The 23,670-nt window shown below is 34.2% G+C and overlaps 1 protein-coding gene across 2 annotated transcripts in view; it reads right to left on the bottom strand.

Moving 5' to 3' along the window:
* Positions 1–23,670, bottom strand: part of Chm (CHM Rab escort protein) — a 139,665-nt gene that overhangs the window by 9,757 nt on the left and 106,238 nt on the right. For both annotated transcript variants that reach the window (XM_055598247.1, XM_055598248.1), the window contains exons 12-14: positions 21,035–21,131; positions 6,617–6,712; positions 424–584 (exon numbers count right to left, since the gene is read on the bottom strand). In XM_055598247.1, coding sequence (XP_055454222.1) covers positions 424–584; positions 6,617–6,712; positions 21,035–21,131 — 354 coding nt within the window. The remainder of the gene's footprint in view (positions 1–423; positions 585–6,616; positions 6,713–21,034; positions 21,132–23,670) is intronic.

Raw genomic sequence — 23,670 nt, 5'->3', positions numbered from 1 at the left:
TTCCAAGATTAGAAATGCATCAGACCACTGTAGAATTGTATCTTACATACTTTTCTAGTTATTCCCGCTAGAAATGGCTCAGGTTGTTGGAGGGTAACATCTATATTTGCAGAATATGCACCAATAATCTGTTTATATTAGATGCAAAATGTGAGAATACTGACATTTAAAATTTTAAGAATGTATATTTCTAATTTCATTCTTTATTCGCACAGTACTACTCATAAACAAGCCTATACAATTCCTTGCATAATTCAAGGAGGCAAAGTATCTGATCATGTATATTTAAGGTAGCACTGTAGAAAATGTGTTTTGGAACCAACTGGTATTAAAGAGAAAGGAAGATGCTTTACAGGCAAAACCCTCTCACTTATCCCACTACATCAGGTTTTAATACAAAACTGAAGAATACCAATGGCTTACCTGTTTGACTGCATTATCATTTCCTAGACCACAGTCTGGGCCAGAAAACACATAGACATTGGATGGTAAATCATTGTAACAATCTCTGCTGATATCTGAAGAATCTCTCATATTGAAGTAGAGTGCCCATAGAATTCTTGGCTTTTCAACCTGTTCATTATCTAATAGTAGAAATAAATTTTATCACACTGAAAAACATAATTTACTATATTAGATGACCAAATACTAGAAATGCCATGAGACATTATAGTAAACAAGACATTTATATACACGTAATTAGTGAATGTGAAAACTACAAACTCTAAGGTAAGTACATGGTATTTCAAACACTGAAGACTTTTCAATCCAGGACAAGCTAGATTTAAAAAATTATTTTAAAAAAACTGGCAAGGTGGATCTGCAGGTTAAGATATTGGTTACAATGGTTACCATGCTACTTCTGGGACTCACATGATGGAAGGAGAGAAACAACTCAGTTTGTCCTCTGACCAAATTTGCAGTGTTTCATACACATACAAATAAATAATTAAATGAATGAACACAGCAAGATAGTTAAGTTCTTACAATTATACCCACCCTTAAATTATCTCTCCAAAGTGAAAAGATATCATAAATCATGTTTCACATAGAAAAACAACTTAATAAGTTAGTAACTTAATAGAACATACATTTAAGATGCTAATTATATTAAAATGACATTATTCAAAATAATCAGAAGCATAGTGAATATAAATAGAAATTATGGTTACTTAGAGGTCAGGAAGAGGGATTAGGGACAAAGGTCAGGTGGCTCTTTACAGATATGGAGTTTCTGTGTCAGAGGTCAGAAACAGAAAGGTTTTACAGCGTTTCTAGCATGTTTAGGCAATTCTTTGTTTAAAAACATGTAGTTTTTTACCTGAAATATGAAAATTTTATGGTATATGAATGATACTTCTAAAATATTACTTGAAATATATAGAGAATTTAAAATGATATGATCTAACTCTTACTTTTATACTTTATGCTACATTAATGGGAACCAAGAAACAAACAACAACAACAACAACAAAAACTGCCATAAAATGAGGCTAGTAGGTTGAATGTCATTTTGAGTACAAGTTCTCTCATTTAACAGCAGGCATTCATTATGCATGTTAGGCAATGTACGTACACACATGGAGTAGCTTTAGTTTTGATTCCCATTTTTAACTTTTTCCTCTAATACAGGGTCCAGCGCACATTCACTAAATAATTTATGAATTGATTTTAAGCTATTGTCAATAATCAAAATTAGAAAGTGTTTATAGAAAGGCCCAATCTTGTTAACTTTAATTCCTCTAGCCTATTTCTTATGATAGTGATGATCACCCTTTGCCTCACTTCTTTTAAAATGTTATACTTTCAATTTTCTTTGATTGAAGACAGAAATATTGCTGTCAATATATGCACTGATTATAATTTCCTCTAGCCCAACTCTGCCCAAAATTGAAATTCAGCATAATAATAAAAATGTTTATGACAGACAGTAGTCCAGTTCTGTGGGACACAGTGTGAATCATAAAGAAAATGCTAAAAGTCTAATTATACAATTACTATTCTTACTGAATTAGTAAACAATATAGAGCAACTTTTATCTAAATATGTCATTCAATTAATAAGGAGGCCCTAATCCCCAAGATAAATACATTTTATTTAATTTCAAATATTTCTACTGTAGGAAGAGGAAATATGATATTTTTTTAGTTTGTAGTAAACAATTCATAATTATTAGTGGAAAGGAATAATTGAGTGAAAGAAGTGATATTATAATGAGCTTTTAGTTAACATTTTTTCATAATTATTTATTTTATGGGGGTAGGTGTTGTGCATGTATATATGTCTGTGCACGAACTGCATGCATGGTGCCTGCAGATGCTAGAAGAGGGCATACAGTCTTCCAGGATCTGGAGTTATAGACAGTTGTGAGCTCTCATGTGGTACTGGCAAATGAAGCCAAATTTTTGGGAAGAGCTGACACTCTTAATTACGGAGCCCTCTCTCCAGCTACAAGGGTCTCTTTCTGATGCTAAGATTTGAGTCTGAGGTACCACTAATTCATCCAGGGACACAGTAAATGGTGAAAACTACTAAGTAACAAAACAATGCAAGAAACTGATGTTTTGCAGCTATAATCATGTGTTTTTTATTAAATTGACTAGTGAGTTAAACTTCACTAAACTGTGACAATTTACTTGAAAACAACAACTGTGAGTCATGCATCAAATATTGCAAGGAAATGCCACCTACATGCTATGGCATAAAACACTACAGCAGGGAAGTAAGCTAAGGTGTGGAAGGTCTTCAATGGGGGGCTAAGGTCATATCTAGGTGTATATTAGGTAAGCCTACCTGGTAGTTCATAAGTGCTCTATCTCAGAGGATAGCTCTTATTACATAAAAGATGGAAGAAATGAAAAGTCCAACAGATTTTAGGAAAGAGATTTCACAAAGGTTAGGTCTTTGACAAGAAACCATGTAGAGAGTGAAAATTGATATGGTCTGAAGATTAATGGTATGGATACAAGGAAGTGAGTCCCATTAAACTTTGACTTAGAACTTTCCAGAGACATGTAATTGCTTCATTTCTCTTGGAGGTCAACAGCAGAGAGATAAAAGAGAGATATGAGAGAAAGACAGAAAAAGAGACACACAGAGAGACAGGAAGACAGAGAACTCAAAAAATAATATGAACTCTGAAACAAATAATTGTCAAAATGATTAAAGTTGCTGAGCTCATTTCAGTTAGATGATATGACAGAGTAAGGAAGCAACAGGTGACACAAAGTAAGATTTTGTGTTAATTAAACTGAGTATGTGTCGAATAAAGCACGTAAAATAGAAGGCAAACCAAATAAAAAGAAGAAATGTCTATAAGCACATCCCACATGTAGGCAGCAAAAAAGCTAACATAGTTAAGTTGCTTCAAGTCCCTGAACAAATGAAAGTAAAAAAAGAAAACAAACATAAAACAAAACAAAACTGAAAGTGAAAAAAAATCCACCATGAACTCATAGCCAAACTTTGGGCAAAGTGCAGGGAATCTTATGAAAGAAGTGAGTAAGACCTGGAGAGGACACAGGCTCCACAAGGAGAACAAAAAAAACCCAAAAGTCTGGGCACAGGGGTCTTTTCTGAAACTGATTCTCCAACCAAGGACTACTCATGGAGATGGCCTAGAACCCCTGTACAGATGTAGCCCATGGCAGTTCAATGTCCAAGTGGGTTACATAGTAAGGGGAACAGGGACTGTCTCTGACATGAACTGATTGGCCTGCTCTTTGATCACCTCCCCCTGAGGGGGGATCAGCCTTATCAGGACATAGAAGAAGACAATACAGCTACTCCTGATGAGACCTGATAGACTAGGATCAGAGGGAAGGGGAGGAGGACCTCCCCTATCAGTGGACTGGAGGAGGGGCATAGATAGGAAAAAGGGAAGGAGGGTGGGATAGGGAGGGGAGGAGGGAGGTAGGTACAGGGGGGATACAAACTGTAATTACTAAAAATAAAAATAATTTAAAAAGGTATGACATTTGATTTCCTGATACAACCAATATTTACTACCCTCACCAGCCACCAAATGCACACTTTATCTACGAAGGAAATTTGTTTTTAGGAAAGCACTGCCCTTACAGAGAGAAAGGACTACAACAAACAAAATGAGGCAACTCCATCTACCAGGCAGAAAGGAGGGGAAAAAAGATGATATTGTGATAATATTACATTCCAGACATTTTAAAATACTGTACTAAAATATATTGTTTTACTCTGTATTGAAAAATCTTCTATTTCTGAATAAAATAAGAAATCAGAAAAGCTCTGCAAGTATGACACACAGACCAATCACTTTATCACCTCTCAGTATTTACAAGGATATTTTAGACTCTAAACAAGAAAATGAAGTGTAAGCAATCACCTCATTTTCCATTCTACAGAATGAGGCTTATTAAGCATAAAACATTTGATATTTCTTTAGGCTAAAAAATAGAGAAGGATTTAGAGATATTTGATGTGCTTAAAAGAGCCTGATGGGTGGTTAGGACGACAATTATTTCTTTCAAGAGGGCAGTTCTGAAAATCTCTGCCTGATTCCCATGAGCTGGAAAGGTAAGAAAGACAGGCACTGTCTTTCGAAGCATACTACAGTTCCCTATGTAGACTGCCAATCAGTCGTACAGTGGTAAATAGAATATCATCCTTTTCATAAAATCAACTTCCTTGTAAGGTGATTATTCTGATTTTCATAAAGGCTTACGACACATAACACCATGTGGAATGCAAAACTCAGCTGGGACAAAACAAGGCCATACAACATTATTCTGTTGCTACATGTTTCAGCAAAAATATTTACAATAATTTAAATCACAAAGTTTCAGGTGACTGTCAAATAATCAAAATATACTAAGAGCCTGTGAAAATACAAGCTTTTATTAGAGAAGGTCGTGCTTTATTGTATAAAGGTTCATGTTTCTTATAAAGTTCCTTCTTCTTCGTTGAGGCAGGAAAATGAATTGAGTCCCTTCTGCAGGTGACTTTGCCTCTTTGACCTGCCATGGCCCAGTGCTCACTTTATCAGGTGATTCATTTTCAATAACTCCCAACAGTATTCGTTCTGACATTTTAATTAAAATATGACCACCACCTCATCCTGATGATAAAAAGGTCTATGTGTCAGTGAAAACTAGCTTGGAAGTGCCTCGGTGCACCCGAAGACCACTCCGGCATACTTCTTGCTAAAGAATTTCACTCAGGTTCCAAACAATACATCATTTCAAACTAGGATCACTTTAACTATTAAGATTAATCAGAAAAATCTAAAATGGCTAGTGGATGTTAGTTAGGAACAAGTAATTTCTGCCAACTTGAATCTGTAAACCAGAAAATTAAAAGCATTTAAAAAGTAAAGAATAATGGAATGTTTATTGTATTGTTTGGGATAGTAACAAACTAAAATTATAACAGATACTATGAAAAATTTGAGAAATGAGAAAAATATTCATGCTTCTTTTGAGAAAGCTACAGATACAATTAAAGTCTAAAGATAAAACTATGAGTATATATGAGTTTGAAGAAAGTGATTACTATTTATTATAACTTTGCAGTCAAATTTTTAATAGAAACTCAAACATTTATATGATACTTTCAGATAAAAATGTAAATAAACAAACTAAATCTAAACCAAAGTGAAGTTTTTTAGATTGAAAGAATTAATTCACCTAGGATTTAAAAAAAGAAATTATATTTACATTAGCAGCTAAAAATGGAAAACTTTGTCTTATAAAAAATGTTTATGTCCTACTCTGTATCATCTCTGCATTAAGAAAGTAAACAACACACAAAAGATTAAAATAAACAGAACAATGAGGAGTAAAAACAAATACCTCGCCATCTAAATAAATGCATCATTTAAAGAAAATGACAATGGAAGAATGGATGAAAGTGAAGGGATTCAAATGAACATGAAAATTCTTTAATGAAAATTACTTTCACTTAACATATACAAAGAATACTTGTCAGCTATATTTTTGATCTCTCACATACTATATGAGGTATTTGTTTCATTCAGAGCTATTACTTAGTTGTACCTTCGTAAGGCAGAGGGAGATGATTTTTAAAAATTGAAAGTGGGAAAGTATTCTTTATAACTATGAGTAAGAAACATAATTTGTAGAGCTAAGTATTTGGCATTTAAAGATAATTATTTAATAGTAAAGACTTATATATCTGCCAATTAATATTGGCAATACCAACTATCTTGTGATAGTTGAATAAACATTTTATTTTAAAAGTATATTTTGGTGAAGGAAAGTACCCTTTTCATAAAAAGTCTGTAAAACAAACATTGTTATAAAAAGTGTCTTTAATCTTACAAAAATCAACTGAGAAATTTCACAACAGTCATTTTTTTTTTTCAGCCCTGGACATGCAAGAATATATGCATATACATGCATATTTTGACAGTTATGTTTTTTCTATATGTGTGATTCTTTTCCTTTAAAATTAAAGAATGAATATTTCTCCTCTTATTTATGTTCAGACTCCTTAGTAAATAAGTATGTGAGAGTTATTGCTGAGTACTGAACTTTTGTTCACATTTAGTTTAGTTCATAAGATACTTAAGAGAAATATCATGTTACATCAACTTTTTATCACAAATAACACATTTTCTTACCTGCTATTTCTGTATATGGAGTAAACAATTTCTGTACTACTCCTTCTAAATCTTCTCTTGCTGTTTTAGAAGACATGCAAGTCAAATGCACCAAATCTGGAATACAAAACAAAACATCCTAACGTCCTGCTCATCATAACTGTTTTGGTCATATTCAAAGCACTAAGCTAGTATCATGGGCAGTAGTGACTAGGCAAATCATGGTTTCTCTGTTCAATGAATTTATATGTCATAAAAATTAAATGTGTACAAATGATAGTGAAAAGAAAAATCACACTTGCCCAATGGTAAATAGCAGCTGTAGTTAAATTTTCAAAACAAAGTAGTTAAGCTTAAGAAATATTTGTACATTCATAGACATGTACCGTTGCACACATGCACACACACAAACGAAGGTCAGGGAGCAAGCACCATAGAGCATTCGTTAGCCTGAAGAAGAATCCATTATACACACTTGTTTGCTAAGTTAACAACAAATCATCTAATCATTGCGGAGATTTCATAAAACCTTTTTGGAGAACACAGCTGGCTTAGTTTGAATCATAAAATAGTCCAAAGTCCATAAAATGGGAATCAAAAGACTCTACATAATATTTCCAGGAATTCTAAATTACTTATCTTTGCATGTACAAATTCACATTGCCTAGACATGGATAATGTTCAGGTTAGAGAATATAATATCATGTACAAAAAGACCTGTCTAAAAGAGAAATAGTGTAGTCTGATAGAACTTCTGAAGGTATATGCACAAGGAGAAAGAATTATGTAATAGAAAATAGACTGTGTTTAATGGGATAAAATAATGTCAAAAAGCAATCTAATAGAGAAGAGCAAGCACCAAGATGCTCTTCTCCTAATACACCACTAAAATGTATATACATTTCTTCTCTAAGATTATTTCAGAAGAATAGAATTTTTAAAAACTCTGGAAAGATATTTCAAATTTCATAATGAAAACCCAAATCAAAATAGTGTTTATATTAAAGTTCATTCCATAGACACAGGAAACATAGCATATATGCACACTAGTATTTGAACCATCCACAAAGAACCAAGTCATGTTACCTACAGGAAAATAGACGGAATATGTTCTGCCAAGCAAAATAAATGACACCTAAAATACAAGCATCGCTTCTTTTGTAAGTGGAATTTTGGCGGAAAGGACATGAAATCAAAAGTGGGAGTACTTAGGATATAAAAAGGAAAGGGAGAGAGGAACAGTAAAAAGAGTGCATGCATGTGTGTGTGTATGTGTGAATACAATCAGAACATATTACATGAATGCATAAAAATGTTGAAATATGTTTCTTTGTATAATTGATATAATAAAAATCCATTTCACATGTAAATTATGTAAAATATCTATGAATAAAATGAGGAACTTGTGTGTATTTGCACATGAGAGAATGTGTGATGTATATTTTTGCATGGAGAGGTGAGCTCCCTGTGAGAATGTGTTGAGGCCAGAAGCTGACATTGCAGAGACAGGGCCTTTCACTGAAGTAGTGGGCTCTAGGTTCTAGCTAAAATGGTTGCCAGTGAGCCCTCTGGATCCATCTGTCTCTAGCTCTTGGCATTGGGAGTGTGGGGCCATGCTCGGCCTTTCACATACATGTTGGGGATGCAAATTCAAGCTCTCATGTTTACATAAGCACTTTACCCACATAATCTTCTCCCAAGCCTCTGGAAACCTTTAAACATGAGCAGAAAACACATTTTGTAGCCCTTCTGGTCTATCAAAGAAAGCCATATTACACAATAGCTTATGAATTACAAGTTTCTCTGAGTCCACTTTTTTTGTATTAGAGACTCTTTTTTTTTTCATTTTTATATATTTATTATGTAAACACTGTTCTGCCTTCATGTCAGAAGAGGGCTCAAGATCTCATTATACATGGTTGTGAGTCACCATGTGATTGCCGGGAATTAAACTCAAGACCTCTGGAAGAGCAACCACTGCTTTTAACCTCCGAGCCATCTCTCCACCCCATATTAGAGACTTTTGACTGTTATTTTAACTTAGGATTATTTTTAAAATTGAACTATCAATTTTCATACCTCATCAGTCCATTGCAGGGCCAAGCTTTAGTTTTAGAACCCATTTTTCTTTATTTTCAAACAAAACTTCTACTTAGTGTTTCATAAACATTTGCTGCTACTGAAATTTCCTTGTCAGGAGCAGACTTTAATTATTGCTATTGTTGAAGAGACACATGTCTTTTCAATGTATGATATGAGAAAATTGATCTATCAGGACAAAAGCAAAGAAAGTACCAAGAGATCTCACCCTCTTCAAATCAAATCTACCCAATAAATACTTACAATACATTTATAAAATTTAAAAAGAAAAAAGAAAAATCCTAGAATTGTCTATACATGCATGTATTATTATTCTACCATTACTATATGCACACTATAAATATTATTTTACTTCACTCATACAAGAACATTATCATCTTCTAAATGAGAAATTACATGGATGGTGAAGTGAAGCAGAGTTCCCAAATTAGTAAAAGAAAAAAACTGGCATTCTGTGCTTGATAGGTAACAGGTTATGTGTCTATTGAACATCTGCTTTTTCTACTCTCCTGAGAAGATAAAGCGTGATTAAGGTCAGTAGCGCATAACACAAAAACAGTTTTCATAAGGTATGGTAAGTAACTACATGTAAGTCGTTACACAGACGTCCAATCCTTCCTTCTCGTACAACACCAAGTGATATATCTCAATCAATTTTACTGTTCTGATTAGCTTTCAATATCATCACATATCAATGGCATTAGGGCTAATTTTATATAAAAATTATATTAACTATTCAATCCAAAAGAACGTCTAATAGTTTAATATTTAAAACTTTACAATCCTGTGAAATTTTCAAAAATTCTGTTGCTTATGTTTTTATTATAATATATGTCTACTAATTAGATTCCAATGAATATACAGGGGATATTACAGTTTTGCTACTATGAATAAATACCTATAATGCTAGAAATAATAGTATTTGAAATGATTTGAACCTTTTTATAAAAAACTGTGTTTGTCGACATAGCTGTGTTCAAAGGATACATGATCAAAAATATGTATCCACCTTAAGAGTAGTTAAATTTAAAGCATAACCTGTAAAGCATATTGCCATATTTCTCCTAATCTCTACAAAAAAACACTTATTTATATTCCACAAGTTTAATTTTTCTTCATGGAATTATCTCACTTAATAGATGTGAACAAGTCCTACAGATTAAATTAGGCAGGGTAAATATTTTCCTAAAGGCATTATATTTAATTAGCACCTATTAAAAACTGTTACTAACATTATGGAATATGCAACATAAGTTGCAACATTCCCCATAGGCACTATGTGAAATTACTACTTACTAAAAAAAAAAAAAATGCAAATTCTAATTATAAAATTTACATACCACATTTCTTTTACTTTATTCAGTAACTTCTTGAAGGTTTATTAGACTAAAAAGATAACTCAATGTTTTCTCAACTATCATTCTTGTGATAGCAATAAATATAGACTTACTGATATTAAGAAATCTTATTTCAAAATAATTCTCAGAATGTAATAACTCTTGCAAAACATGTTTCTAATCACAACCAGTATCATTGAAAAATGAAAACAAAACAAAAACCTAACATCTATAAGTCAACTTTTTCAACACAAAACCAGAAGAAATGGAAAACTTGTTTAGAATACTGCTATCTCTCACACGATATTGTTTAGGAACATATGGGATTTCTATTTAGAAATACACAGAGTACCTACAGAAGTAACAATTCAAATATAAGATAGCTGTTACAAGATATTTGATCCTATTGTAAACCTAGAGATTGTGAACCTTAAAAACCTATTTATTGTTTGCTGTGGCTCAGCCCTAAGATACATCTTTAAGAACTTTCTGTTTATTGTAAAACAGTAATTATGGTGTGGTTAACTAAACCCTAGCATACAGTTTTAATCAAAAAGCTTTCTATTTAATAAAGTTAACCCTAGGTCAAGAGGCAGAGCAAGTAAACAAATGACAGCAAGGCAGGACTCTTAAGCTGAAGAAATTTAAGCAGTGTGGAAAAGAAAGAGCTTTCTCCTCCTGGACTGTCTGGTAAGCTAGCAGGCCTTTTTCTCCTGGGAAATCAGCTGAGCTAGATAGAAAGCTTTTGGCCTTGGGCTTTTGACTCTTTGGCTTTTTCCTTCTGGGACTTGAACTGAGTAGGAAGGTCAGCTGGGTGCTTTGTCTGCCTCTCAGAGCTTCCAAGTTTTCACCCTAACATCCGGTTTCTGAGTCTTTCTTGGTAGGAATCGAACTTAGGATTTTCTTTTCTTTTCTGTCTTTTTTTTTTTTTTTTAATAACAAGTAACTGGATTAGATAGTGTCATGATTATGTGGTCCTGCTTTTTGAAAATATTTTTTTTCTGCTTTCTATATCTGAAATGCAATGACAGTTTTTCTCCCAGGCCTCATTGTCCTCATCATAAAACAGGTGTGGTATTAGGTCATCTGAATGGCCATTGATAAAGTATTATGAAACCAACTCCTTACAAAAACCATACTTTTAAAAATAAAAATAGAACTTTTTAAAGTATTTTTTATTTTCTTATAATAGTTACAATTTATTAATTTTGGATCCCAGGTGTAGTCCCCTTCCTCATTCCCTCCCAAACCCACCCTCCCTCCCTCATCTCCTCCCTGTCCCTCTCTAAGTCCACTGATAGGGGAGATGCTCCTTCCTTTCCATCTGACCCTAACTTATCAGGTCTCTTCAGGACTGGCTGCAATGTCCTCTGTGGCCTGGCAAGGCTGTTCCTCCCTCGGGGGGAGGGGGGTGGGTGTCAAAAAGACAGCCATTGAGTTCATGTCAGAAACAGTCCCTGCTCTACTTACTAGGGTACCCACTTGGATACTGAGCTGCCATGGGCTACATCTGAGCAGGGGTTCTAGGTTATCTCCATGCATGGTCCTTGGTTGGAGAAACAGTCTCACAAAAGACCCCTGTGCCCAGATATATTTGGTCCTTGTGGAGCTCCTGTCCTCTCCAGGTCATACTAACTCTTCCTTCTTTCATATGATTCCCTGCACTGTGCCCAAGGTTTGGTTATGAGTCTCAGCATCTGCTTTGATACAACTGCTAAGTAGGGTCTTTCAGAAGCCTTCTGTGGTAGGCTCCTGTCCTGTTACTTGTTTTCTCCTACTTCCAACGTCCATCCCATTTGTCTTTCTAAGTGAGGACTGATCATCTGACCCCGGGTCTTCTTTTTTATCTTCTTTAGGTGTACAGATTTTAGTATGTTTATCCTATCTTATAGGTCTAGTACCCACTAATAAGTGAGTATATATCGCAACCCTATATCTGACAGAGGGGTGATATCCAGAATATATAAAGAACTGAAGAAGTTAAAAAGCAACAAATCAAGCAATCCAATTAAAAAAATGGGGTATGAAGCTAAACAGAGAATTCTCTGTAGAGGAATATTGAATGGCAGAGAAACACTTAAAGAAATGTTCACCACCATTAGTCATTAGGAAAATGCAAATCAAAATGACCCTGAGATTTCACCTTATTCCCATCAGAATGGTTAAGATAAAAAACTCATGTGACTACACATGCTGGAGAGGTTGTGGAGAAAGGGGAACCCTCCTCCATTGCTGGTGGGAATGTAAACTTGTCCAACCACTTTGGAGATATATCTGGCACTTTCTCAGACAAATAGGAACAGTACTTCCTCAAGATCCAGCTATACTACTCCTAGGCATATATCCAAAAGATGCTCAAGTACACAACAAGGACATTTGCTAAACCATGTTTGTATCAGCTTTATTCATAATAGCCAGAACCTGGAAACAACCTATCAATGGAGGAATGGACACAGAAATTGTGGTATTTTTTACACAATGGAATACTAGTCAGCAATTAAGAACAAGGAAATCATGAAATTTTTAGGCAAATGGTGGGAACTATAAAAGATCATCCTGAGTGAGGTATCCCAGAAGCAGAAAATAGAATTTTAAACCAAAAATAGCATTAAAAACTGGATATGAAATATGAGTAAGCAAATGGCTGTTGAAAAAAAATACCAGTTCTGAAGTCAGAATACAGTGAAGTCATTCACTACCTACAGGCCCACAAATCTGTTCCAATGGATTTTAGGGATTTTGCAATGCAGACTAGTCAACAAAGTGTGTTTTGTTGCATAACCAAAGAAAATCACAACTAATATGTAAAGGGATTGATGGGGCTCATACCTTATCTTTCACATACAGTTACAAAAGCCAACAGTAATTTATGTAATATGGTACCAAGAAGATTACATGGCTGTGTCCAGAAAGAAAGGGTCAGAAAAAAATATTTTCTTTATAGTGCCAAATGGAGAACTGAGTTTGACATACATTTAGTTTCAAAATGCAACCTTGAAAAACTTGACTTAGCTTATACTTTCACAGCAAAATTTAAGGTTAAAAAAATGTTAACCTAAGATCAAAAGGAAAAAAGTTCAGCTTAAAATAAAATAAAATAAAATAAATAAAATAAAATCTGTGCTTAGTAACAATAGTAATAAAAATAATTTGAAATATCTCATTTTCAAGCAGCAATTCAAAAGAGATACTAGAGACTTTTAAATTATCTAACCTCACTTTATAAAATGTATGTAACATTTTCTTAGTAGGGTTGTAAAAGCAGAAAGGAGGGTAAAAACAAACTTTAGACTAGTCATTATTATACTATATTAACAAATCTATAATCACATCGCAGATAAATAACTTTCTATAACATAAAAATCTCAGAATAAAACAGCTGTTACTTCCTAATTAGTAAGCATGGAAAAACAATTTTAAACTGCATAGCACATGAATAACAACTATAAAAAAACATGAACTTGAATGTCAAATGGAAATGATGTTTGTTCATTCATAAGCGATTTAAAAATATTCATTTAGTATATAATATGACTTGTTTAGCTTGACAGAACACAATGTCAAATTCTTAACAATCCCAGCACTAAATCAATGAAATCAAATTAGTGAAGGGAACATAAATTTGAGTTGATGTGAAGGTTTTTAAAACTGTAGTATTATTCCTTTACAAATGATATGTTAACTTACTTAATCCAAGGCTATTGAGAAAAGGACTGCATTACAAGATGGAATCAACAGCTTAAGAAACATTTGTCTCTGTTTTCATTGCAAGTATAGTGATATCTCACTTATCCAAAGGGATTTTTTTTTTTTTTTTGTACATAGTCAAAAAACCGATGTGTAACTTTTCTTCTGTTATTTTTTTTTAAAGCACCCAAGACATTACTATCCAATCCTATACTAAGGACTTATTTATGCTAATAATACAGTTATTATAGGCAAGCATACTTCTCTTGCCTTTCTGACCCTCTGCAGATTATGACTGGTAAATGAGATACCTTGTGAGAGATATCAGTGTTCCAAACAAGTTTTGTGTAGTTATTTCTGGGTTTGTTTGAGAGAATTTTCCCTTCTAAATGCTTTTGCTTTGTTTTATTTTTGGTAAATTATGCTGTCAGAAAGAATATTCTAGTAGGTGCAGTAAAACAGCTTACAATTATAACACATGCAAATTATAATGTAGCATAACAAGGAAATGTGAGGTAAGTGTTAAAAAGACAATTAAAGATTGTTAAAATCAGCTGGGCATGGTTGTGCACACCTGTAATCACAGCACTTGTGAAGGGAGACACAGGCGAATCTCCAGGAATTCAAGGCCAGCCTGGTCTACAAAGTGAGTCCAGGACAACATGGCAACAAAGAGAAAGCCTGTCCCAAAAAACCAAACAACAAACCAGATTGTTAAAACAAAGTTTTAGTTCTAAAAGAAGGTATGTGAAGATATCACTGCCTAATAGGGTGTGCTGAATAAATGACGAGTGAAGCAGTGGTCAACCTTTCCCTATGAGATTCCCTTCTAATGTACTGAAAATAAATTCAACAAGATATCAAAAACATTTTTATTTTGAATGAAGGGATCTCTAGTTTCCTTAGGAAGCAAGTCGGGTATAAACTTGATTTATAAGTTACTTTATGTGGAATAATTCAATAAAACATATTCACAATGTGTAATGATCAAAGCAAGAGAGTTGACATTTTCATATCCTTCAGCCTGGCTTTGCATATCTGATTAATACATAATAACTTTATGTATTTATGGTATACAATAGTATTTCAGTTTATGTAAAAAATAATTATGATTAGTAACATATGTATTCTATTCACACACACACACACACACACACACACACACACACACACCTTTTAAGTCAGTATTATGGAAACACTAGAAAAATCATCACCAAGGGCAGAATAAATGTAAATGTTTTTATTTCCTTAGAAGAGGGGATGAGAGTCATATCCAAGCTTTACGAATACATGGCTTGTGCTGAGCCCAGAGAATTTCAATCTAACTATCCCTTAATCTTCTGCAAGCCTGGATCTTGAAGGTTTCAACTACCAGCCTCCCTCAGTTAACCTAGGCCTTGAAATGTTTTCAGCCTCCAAGACTTACTGCCAAATAAGCTCACCCTTTCCGGCTCTCTCTGAAATCTGGCTGACTGGTTCAACTCAGCTGTTCTGGCTCAAAACTCCTCTTCAAGCTAACTGATTCAAACTGGATTTTCTCTGCTTCTCAGTGAATTCTTGTGCTTGGGGAAGCTGCTTCTGAAACTGCACTAACCGAACTGAACTGCACTGAACTGGGGTGTAGTGACTGTAGGAACTGAACTTCCTCCACTCTACTGTCTGTCCCATTCTCTCTGCACTTCTCTTACTTAGCTGCTCTCCTTTCCCTCACCCATCCCTCACCTTCTCACTGGGAATATCCTATTTCTGACTCACTCTGTCAAATCTTTCTCTGATTTGTCACTTTGTCCCATAATTAGATGTCACTGATTGGGATTAAAGGTGTGCACTAAATGTTTGACTGTATTCCAGCCAGAGGCATTAAAGGCGTAGATAAAGAGCACATCTATATTCCAGTAAGATCACACAGACCTAGGTCTTTGGATGTGACCACCTTGCCAGAGCAGCCATGTTGCTGGATTAAAATTCCTCTAAAAAGGGAAAAAGACACAATGATCAAAGTATGAAAAGATTTGGTTGGACAAGTTTAGCGATCAGTTTCTATTAGACTGAGCAGAATTAACTGCTTGAACAACAGATTTTTCAGTGTGCTCATCACAAGATACATATACACATATATATGTATGTATATATATGTACAGTGATAGATGTTATTCATTTCAGTTATACTTTTGATAATATATATAGATCACAACATCACATTTTGTTATAACAAATGTAATTATTATAAAAAAATTAAAAAAGTAAAGACTACTATGAAAGTATAAAAATTTATCTTTAGTAAAGAGTTCTCACCTTCTTTCTGAAAGCAGTAAGCTTGTATCAAGCATATGTTAAAAGAACAAGCTAACTTGAATAATTTTTAATATCTCTGAATCTTTCAATCCTTAAGTCTTTGCCCACCTTGATCATAAAAGTCACAATTCTGTATTAAGTGCATCTTATAAATGAGTTAACATGATTTTGGGTAATCTCTGAAAAATTTAAGATGCATTTCTTTAACAACTATACCTTAAATAACCAAAGTTCACATTTTTTATGTTCTATAAATTTTATTTTGTTTCCTCTGAGGAACTGATACAATCGGTCTCACTAGAATATATTTGGATTACATATAATTTACTCAGGTATAACTGCATTAGTTATAATGCTTGCCAACACTTGTCAAGTGATTCTTCAAATAAAAGAACGATGATTTTAACTCAGGATTCCATCATTAATAGCCTGAGTTTAGAGCAAGTTCACGTGCTTGGTTCCACTTACTGGAAATAGTGATCAAATTATATGATATATATATAATGTCATCAGCTAGAAAAGTGTTTTCTATTAATTTTAAGTAATTGTGCACAGTGGAAATAGTTTCTTCAAAATCCATTTATAGTTAAATACTTGAAACCATACAAAATTCATACAACATGTAAGAATTATTCTTTAATGTTATTTTACTTGTTTTTTTTTTTTTTTACAGTTTAATAGATTATTATTCCAAATTCAAAGGGTAAATGGAAATGAACTTGTTGCCACACTCAGAATTAGCACAATCCTGAAGGCAAGAACATAAGGGAGGATAAAAAGAGATCTATACTTCCTCAGTGATGAGAGGCTGGAGATGACACCCCATTCCTTTTCTCCCTTTGGTTTGCAGGAACTTCGAGCCTGGAGCTTCTCTACAACCTTGCACCCACTGCTGAAGGGTAGGAAGCCAATGTGAAAAAGTCAGTGGAAGGAAATCGCATTAATCAAGATAGGCAAGCCTTTAATGCCTGCACAGGGGAAGGAGGCAGAAGCTTGGGAATCTTTGTGGGTTTGAGGACAACCAAATATTTAAAAAAAATAAAATAAAGAAAGAAAAGGAAGACCGTCCTTCCCTACGTGCCCCACAGGAACGTTATTTTACTTTTTGATATCTATACATCACAAGCAACCTGAATTATCATTCACAGTTTAACATAATTAGCATAAATATGAAAAATCCAGAAGACAGAATCTAAAATGTGGGCTCTTAAAATATCACATAGTTCTATTTAGCATTTTCCAGGCTGCTTGATAAGAGAAAGGCTTGAATTATGTTTTTGAATTAGTCTGAGAAGATAATTATGCAAACTTTAAGAACATGCTCTATTGTGTCCACAATGTGATTTATTCAAGGCTTCAGGAGAAAAGAGAAAATCCTCAAAAGAGATTGAGCAGTAGTGGTTAGTGTAACAGTCTGAGTGAAGTAATACATTCATCATCAGAGAACTTCAAAGGAGAAAAATAAATAAGGTAGGAGTAGGTTTAAACACACAAAATAAAAATATGGTATATTTGACTGTTTTTTTTTTTTCTTCTAACTTGAAATACAAGAAAGAAGGGAAGTAAGGAAAGAAGGAAGGATGGATGGATGGAAGGAAATAAAGACAACAGGAAGCCTTTTTTGATATTTTCAGACTAATACTATTTTAGAAGACTGATAAAGAAGGAAACAATTTGAAACTATCTGTGACAACACGGACTCGTAAGTAAGGGAGCAATAAGAAAATATGCCATTAAAGATCTTTTAATGTCTGAGTTACAAATTGCTCCTGAATATTTGTGAATAAGCTCAAAGCATAAAGGAAATAAAAGACAGAAGTTAAATATTAATTAAGCAATAGTAAGTAAATGATAAATGTGTCAGTTTCTATCTGGGTATTGTTCTTAATCTTGCTACATATTTATCAAACATTAACTCTAACTATTAATTTATAACACATACTGCATAATGAATGAAGAAAACGATTTAAAATGATCAAGAACTTCTCTTTTTCTCTGCAACAAGGCAAAGTATAAGCAATGAATTTATCTCTTTTAGGCTAGAAACAAGAGAAAAACAGCCAGTGCATTTGTCTACATTCCTGGTATTGTATTGATAAAAAGTGATTAAGTAAAAATCAAAGATACAATTTTATCAAGGCAGAAACAAGTGAGAAAAGCAAGGGCTTCAGAAGCCAAAAGGTCTTTGCCAGTGTGATTAAAATACTGTCATATATTAGAGGAAAAAAAACCCTACACGACTAGTGGTTTCTTTCCTACATGTAAATTCTGGGGGGGGGGGGGTGTACAGCTTGATTTCTTTAAAAATCATTTAGTCTACTTTCTAATGAAGACTTAGAAATCTGCAGGGTAGAATATGTGGCTGGGAGGTAGATCAGTTGTTTAGCATATGCATTTCTAGCAATACATACACACAGCCACAAATTAAACTCTTTAAAATAAAACATTGACAGAAACTTATAGTGAAGAAGCCAGACACAATAAATTAAGAAACTGAACCACCCCTCTCTTCCTCCATAAAACTCCCTGTGCTCTGCCCAAAGTTTGACCCTGAGTCTCAGCACCTGCTTTGATCCCCTGTTGGGTGAATCCTTTCAGAGGACCCTCTAGAGTAGGCTCCCATCCTGTTGGAAGAAGAGAGGGGTGGGAACAGAGTAACATGGTGGGAACAGGAGCTCCACAATGAGACCAACAAAACTAAAAGACCTGAGCCCAGGGGGTCCTGCAGAGACTGATGCACCAACAGATGACCATATGTAGAGAAGACCAAGATCACTTATTCAGATGTGGCCAATTGGCAGTTCAGTCTCCATGTGGATCTCTGGGTGACGGGATCAGGGGCTGCCTCTATCATCAAATCGGTTGACTGCTCTTTAATCACTTGTCCCTACTATGTGGCCTTCCCAGGCCACAGAGGAAGAGGATCCAGGCAGTCCTGATGAGACTTAACAAGCTATGGGCTGATAGCAATAGTGGAGAACTTCCCCTTTCAGTGGCCTAGGGGAAGGGGATAGGGGATGAGGGAGGGTGCGACTGGGGAGACATGAGGGAGGGGGCTTCAATTGGGATATATAATGAATAAATTGTGAACAAAAAATTAAAAATTAAAAAAGAAATGGAACCAAAGCAAAATAACCAATGTTTTTTTTTTCTATAATACTAGTGTTCTCATTACATTTCCTATGCAATTAATACCTTATAGAAAAGGGAGAATAAGTTTTCTCCAGTGGAGTGTCACTGGGCTTTTCAACCATACTAAAAGGCAGGCACCATACCCAGGAGTAGCTGCCAAACCTAAAGTAAACTTTTCCTTCCTTTTTGTTCTGTTTGGGATGTTTTTTCTTAATGTTCATTTATTTATATTGTTCTGATTTACATTTCTTAAGAGCAGAGAAAAAAATGGATGGGTAGGAAGGTGGAGAGAGATGAAAGAGGAAAAATAAATGATTTTTTAAAAATTAAAAAAGCAAATTAAATATATATATAGTATTTTGCTAAATGTGGAATCCATAGCTCAGTGTATTTATAATATATTAATACCAGCTGCCATTTACTATATGCTTTGTTGTTCAGAGGATTTATATTAAATGCTTTAAAAACACTCAGAAGCCCACAAAATGGGAGAGAATGTCTGCCAGCTCCATGTCTGACAGAAGATTACTATCCAGAATATAAAGAACTCAAAAATCAGAGTTAGATAAAGACAGAGAAATATCTCAAAAAACGTTCGCTGCATTTATGGAATTTAGCAAATTGGAATATCGAAGACATGGAACAACGAATAACAAATGATGAAGAGAATGCAGGAAAAATGAACTCTGACTCACTGTTGGTGGGATTGCAAAGTGGTCCAGCCACTGTGGAAATCAGTGTGAAGAACCCCACACTAGTTATAAATCAATCTACCACCTGATCTACCTCTATCACTTCTTTACACACGCCGGAAGGATACAACATCCTACTCCGGATATACTTGCTTAACCAAGTTCACTGCTGTTCTATTCACAACATCTAGGAAATGGAAAGATCTTACATGTCCTTCAGCTGACAATAAAAATGAGGTACATATACACTATGAAATACTATTCATCTGCAAAGAAAAATGAAATCATGAATTTTGCAGGTAAATGGATGGAACTAGAAAAGATCATAATGAGTGAAGTAACCAAGACCCAGAAAGACAGATATCACAATTCTTTCTAATCTTAATTCTTGAAAAGTAACAAAGAACAAATTGGTCAAATGTCATAATCATGTAAAACATTTATACATTACAGTGATATAAAAATAAATATCCCATTTGCTAAATTGAGTCATGTATTGTTATAATTTGGACATGGAGTGTTTGTCAAAGTTCTGTGCATTGAACACTGGCTTCCCAGATGGTGGCGCTATTTTGCTATGTCCTGGAAACTTGAACTCACATGTACCTAGAGGAAGTGAGACACAGAAGGGAAACCCATTTCTCTCTAGGGTACTGGACAAATGTTAAGCACTGTAAAAATAATTATTATGATTAATGTCAAGTTAATTCCATACGTTTATCACTCTTGAGGTTCATTTTTTGTACATGAGCAAAGAAACTGTTTTAAAGTCAACGACGAATAGCTAAGGCTTAAGTAGTGGCTTAGTTCTAGATCACCTAGCATACATGAAGCTGCATGTTCAAAACTCAGTATGATAAAAAGGGGGAGAAGTATATTTTTAAAAACGTACACATCCACATTCATTGCTTCTATTTATTACATTGTTAAATGCTCTAGTTAGAATCATCAGTCAAGATGCACTAATAAAAGGTATGCACATTGTAAAATGCCACTGCTTACAGATGAAAAAAATTGTATATAGAATCCTCCCAACATTAAATAATACACTATACATGTATATATGTATCAAAACAGTCTATTATCTAATATGTATTTTTGCATTATATATCAGTAAAATTTTAATAACAAATTAAAAGTCTGAAAATCAGTATTGAGAAAGAGATCGAGAGAGAAAGAGAGATTACTCTGCTTACATGTGCCTTTCATGCAAGTCATTGTTGAAGAGCATAACTCAATGACTCGAACAGCAAAACTTCCTGATTCTTCTGCTGGCACTGTTAAAATGGAGACCTGAAAACCAGGAACAAGTAGCAGAAATAACTGTTAGGTCTCTTTCATTTTTTATCTTTACAGAGCTGACTTCCAATTTCATAAATATCCTTTGATACTTGAAAGCATTTGGCTTATAATGATTTCATTTGGAAGTAAAATATAAAATTTGCAACACACGTCTCAATATCCAATTTCTTCATTCTTCATTATGTTTATATGACTATCACCAACCATGAGTAATTAAAATTTTTAACACTGATTTCATTCATAACATATCACATACTATTCACAAAGAAATGCAATTATAATATTATAATATTACTATTCAAATATAAGCAATCTGCTCCTTGAAATCATATTATATAAATAAGTGGTCTTATCTACTATTGGTATGTTATATGGCTAAGATTTTAAAGACTTTACATGATCATCTGACCAATGTTTCTACAGAGCTAAGGTTTCAGTGTTATTCTACAATTAAAACTTCGAAGATATTATATCCTTTTAACCAAAATCCTAGTTGAAAAGAAAGCCCCCTTTTCACTTTTCCCTACATATGCTGTATTTGTATTTTGACTAGGAAGGCCATATTCACAACCCAAATAGGAAGCAATTACACCACATTTTTAAAGTAGAAATTGTTTTGATAGCAATGACTGTCCTACTTGCCATCTATTATTTGTCATATGATACCACAAAAACAAGTCTCTATGTTCCTCTTAATTCCCAACCCTCTGCTGCTTTTAATGATAAAAAATGTATTTTAGCATCGAAGATACAGAAACCACCAAGACTTTGAACACTGTGAAATAATGAAATGAATAGGACTAAAATATGACCATAATTGAAAACTTCCCTTTAATTACTCTAACAACATAGAATTTCTTTTGGTTCCTGCAATTATCATGATTCATTACTATGATACAATCAGTATTGTTCTACTGGAGCACCTCTCTCACCTGAACATTGAGAAGTTGACTGTCTCAAGTGTCACAGAAATGTTAAGTGAGAATCTCCTTCACTCTCTAATCACCATGAAGTGTGCCTGCACTGTCTACCTCTTTTTTTCCCTGTTCTCGAAGCTTCTTACTTCTCCCTGAAATTCAAAATGAAGATATAAAGAGCAATGGGAAGAGAGACAGGAAAAGACAAGAAGGGAGGAAGGGCCTGGAGAAAATAAAAGACTAACTGTGCAGAGTATGTATCTGAAGAACGAAGATAAGTTAGAAGGTAGAGATAGTATACATGGAAGCAGCAAATTAACCATGAAAAAGTGAAGAACTGAGATAAATTTTATGAAGTAAATGAATAAGACTCAAAGGTTGAGGGGATGTCAGTGAGAAGGAAGTTTGTTTGGCTAGAAAAATATCAACCTTGTTCTCAGGGCCAGTGAGCACTAGATAACAAGCAGTGGGAAAACACAGGATGGTGGCTTAAGCTTTAAGAGACTATCTCTTCACAGATATCCAAAAGAACCTTGGCATATGGTCCTGGTACCCCTGGGCTTCCAGCAGGTAGTCCAACATTTAGGTGAAGTTGATACTATGTGAATACATGTTATATGTGCAGGGAGAAGTAAATGAAGTTGGATGAAGAGATAATTTTGGTAATAAAGGATAGGACAAAAGAAAAAGAGCTTCAGAGAGAGAAGGAGCAGTCAGTGTTATGAGGAAGGAGAGAACAGAGCATGGAAGTCAATAGAGTTTAAGACAAAGAGCAAAAAATATTGTCCAAACTATCAGGAAAATACTAGCTGAAAACAATAAAAAAATGTCTCCTGATCCTGAATATTATGGTTTTTAATGTATTCAGTATGATAAATTGTGATAGAAAGGTACAGGCAGAAGTCAGATAGTGGTTTAGAAATGACTGGGAATTCAGGAGCTGGAGGCACCCTCAGTTTAATAGAAAGTGCTATTAAAAAGAAGGGAGAGGCTGAGTCCTCAGTAGAGATGAAGACAAAGTCAAGAAATCTCATTGTTTTGTTTGTTTTTAATTTTAAAATTCAGTGAATGTGTCTGTATTTGTCATGCAAGAGTGATTTTTATGTATGTGGTATGCTCATATAAGTGTTTATGCATGAATAAAAGGCATCTGTGAAGGAGGTTAACTATGGACAAAGGAAAAGACAAACTACTCAATCACCCTTGGGATGGTATACATATATTGTGAGTGGTGGGTAGAAATTCAAGTATCTTTGTGCACTTTACCAGAGAAAGAAGAAGATTAACATTGCAGGTTAGAAAGTAAAGACTGGTACTAGCTATTGAGGTGAACAGGCAGGTGATCAAAAGAGAGTGCAAGAATTTGTAATGTGAACAAGATTCAGCTAAATAAAGCTGATACTGCAACTTTGTGGAAGGGCCAATGTGTTTGGTTATGTAGTTTTTTCAAGTGGCCCTCAGTGATACAGATACAATTAATAACAAAACATGGGAAAGAGATTTACCTCTGTGGTTGCAGTGGAAGGTCCTGGCAACATGAGAACTGAGGATGTTAGAAGTACCCAGTGTTGTATATATGGCAAAGGAAAGGATTAGAGATGATGAGAATCAGA

Source organism: Psammomys obesus, unplaced genomic scaffold, assembly GCF_907164565.1.
Source record: "Psammomys obesus unplaced genomic scaffold, mPsaObe1.curated_primary_1811, whole genome shotgun sequence".
NCBI classification, from domain to species: domain Eukaryota; kingdom Metazoa; phylum Chordata; class Mammalia; order Rodentia; family Muridae; genus Psammomys; species Psammomys obesus.
Note: the sequence above shows the minus strand (reverse complement) of the source record. Positions and strands in the feature narration are given on the sequence as shown.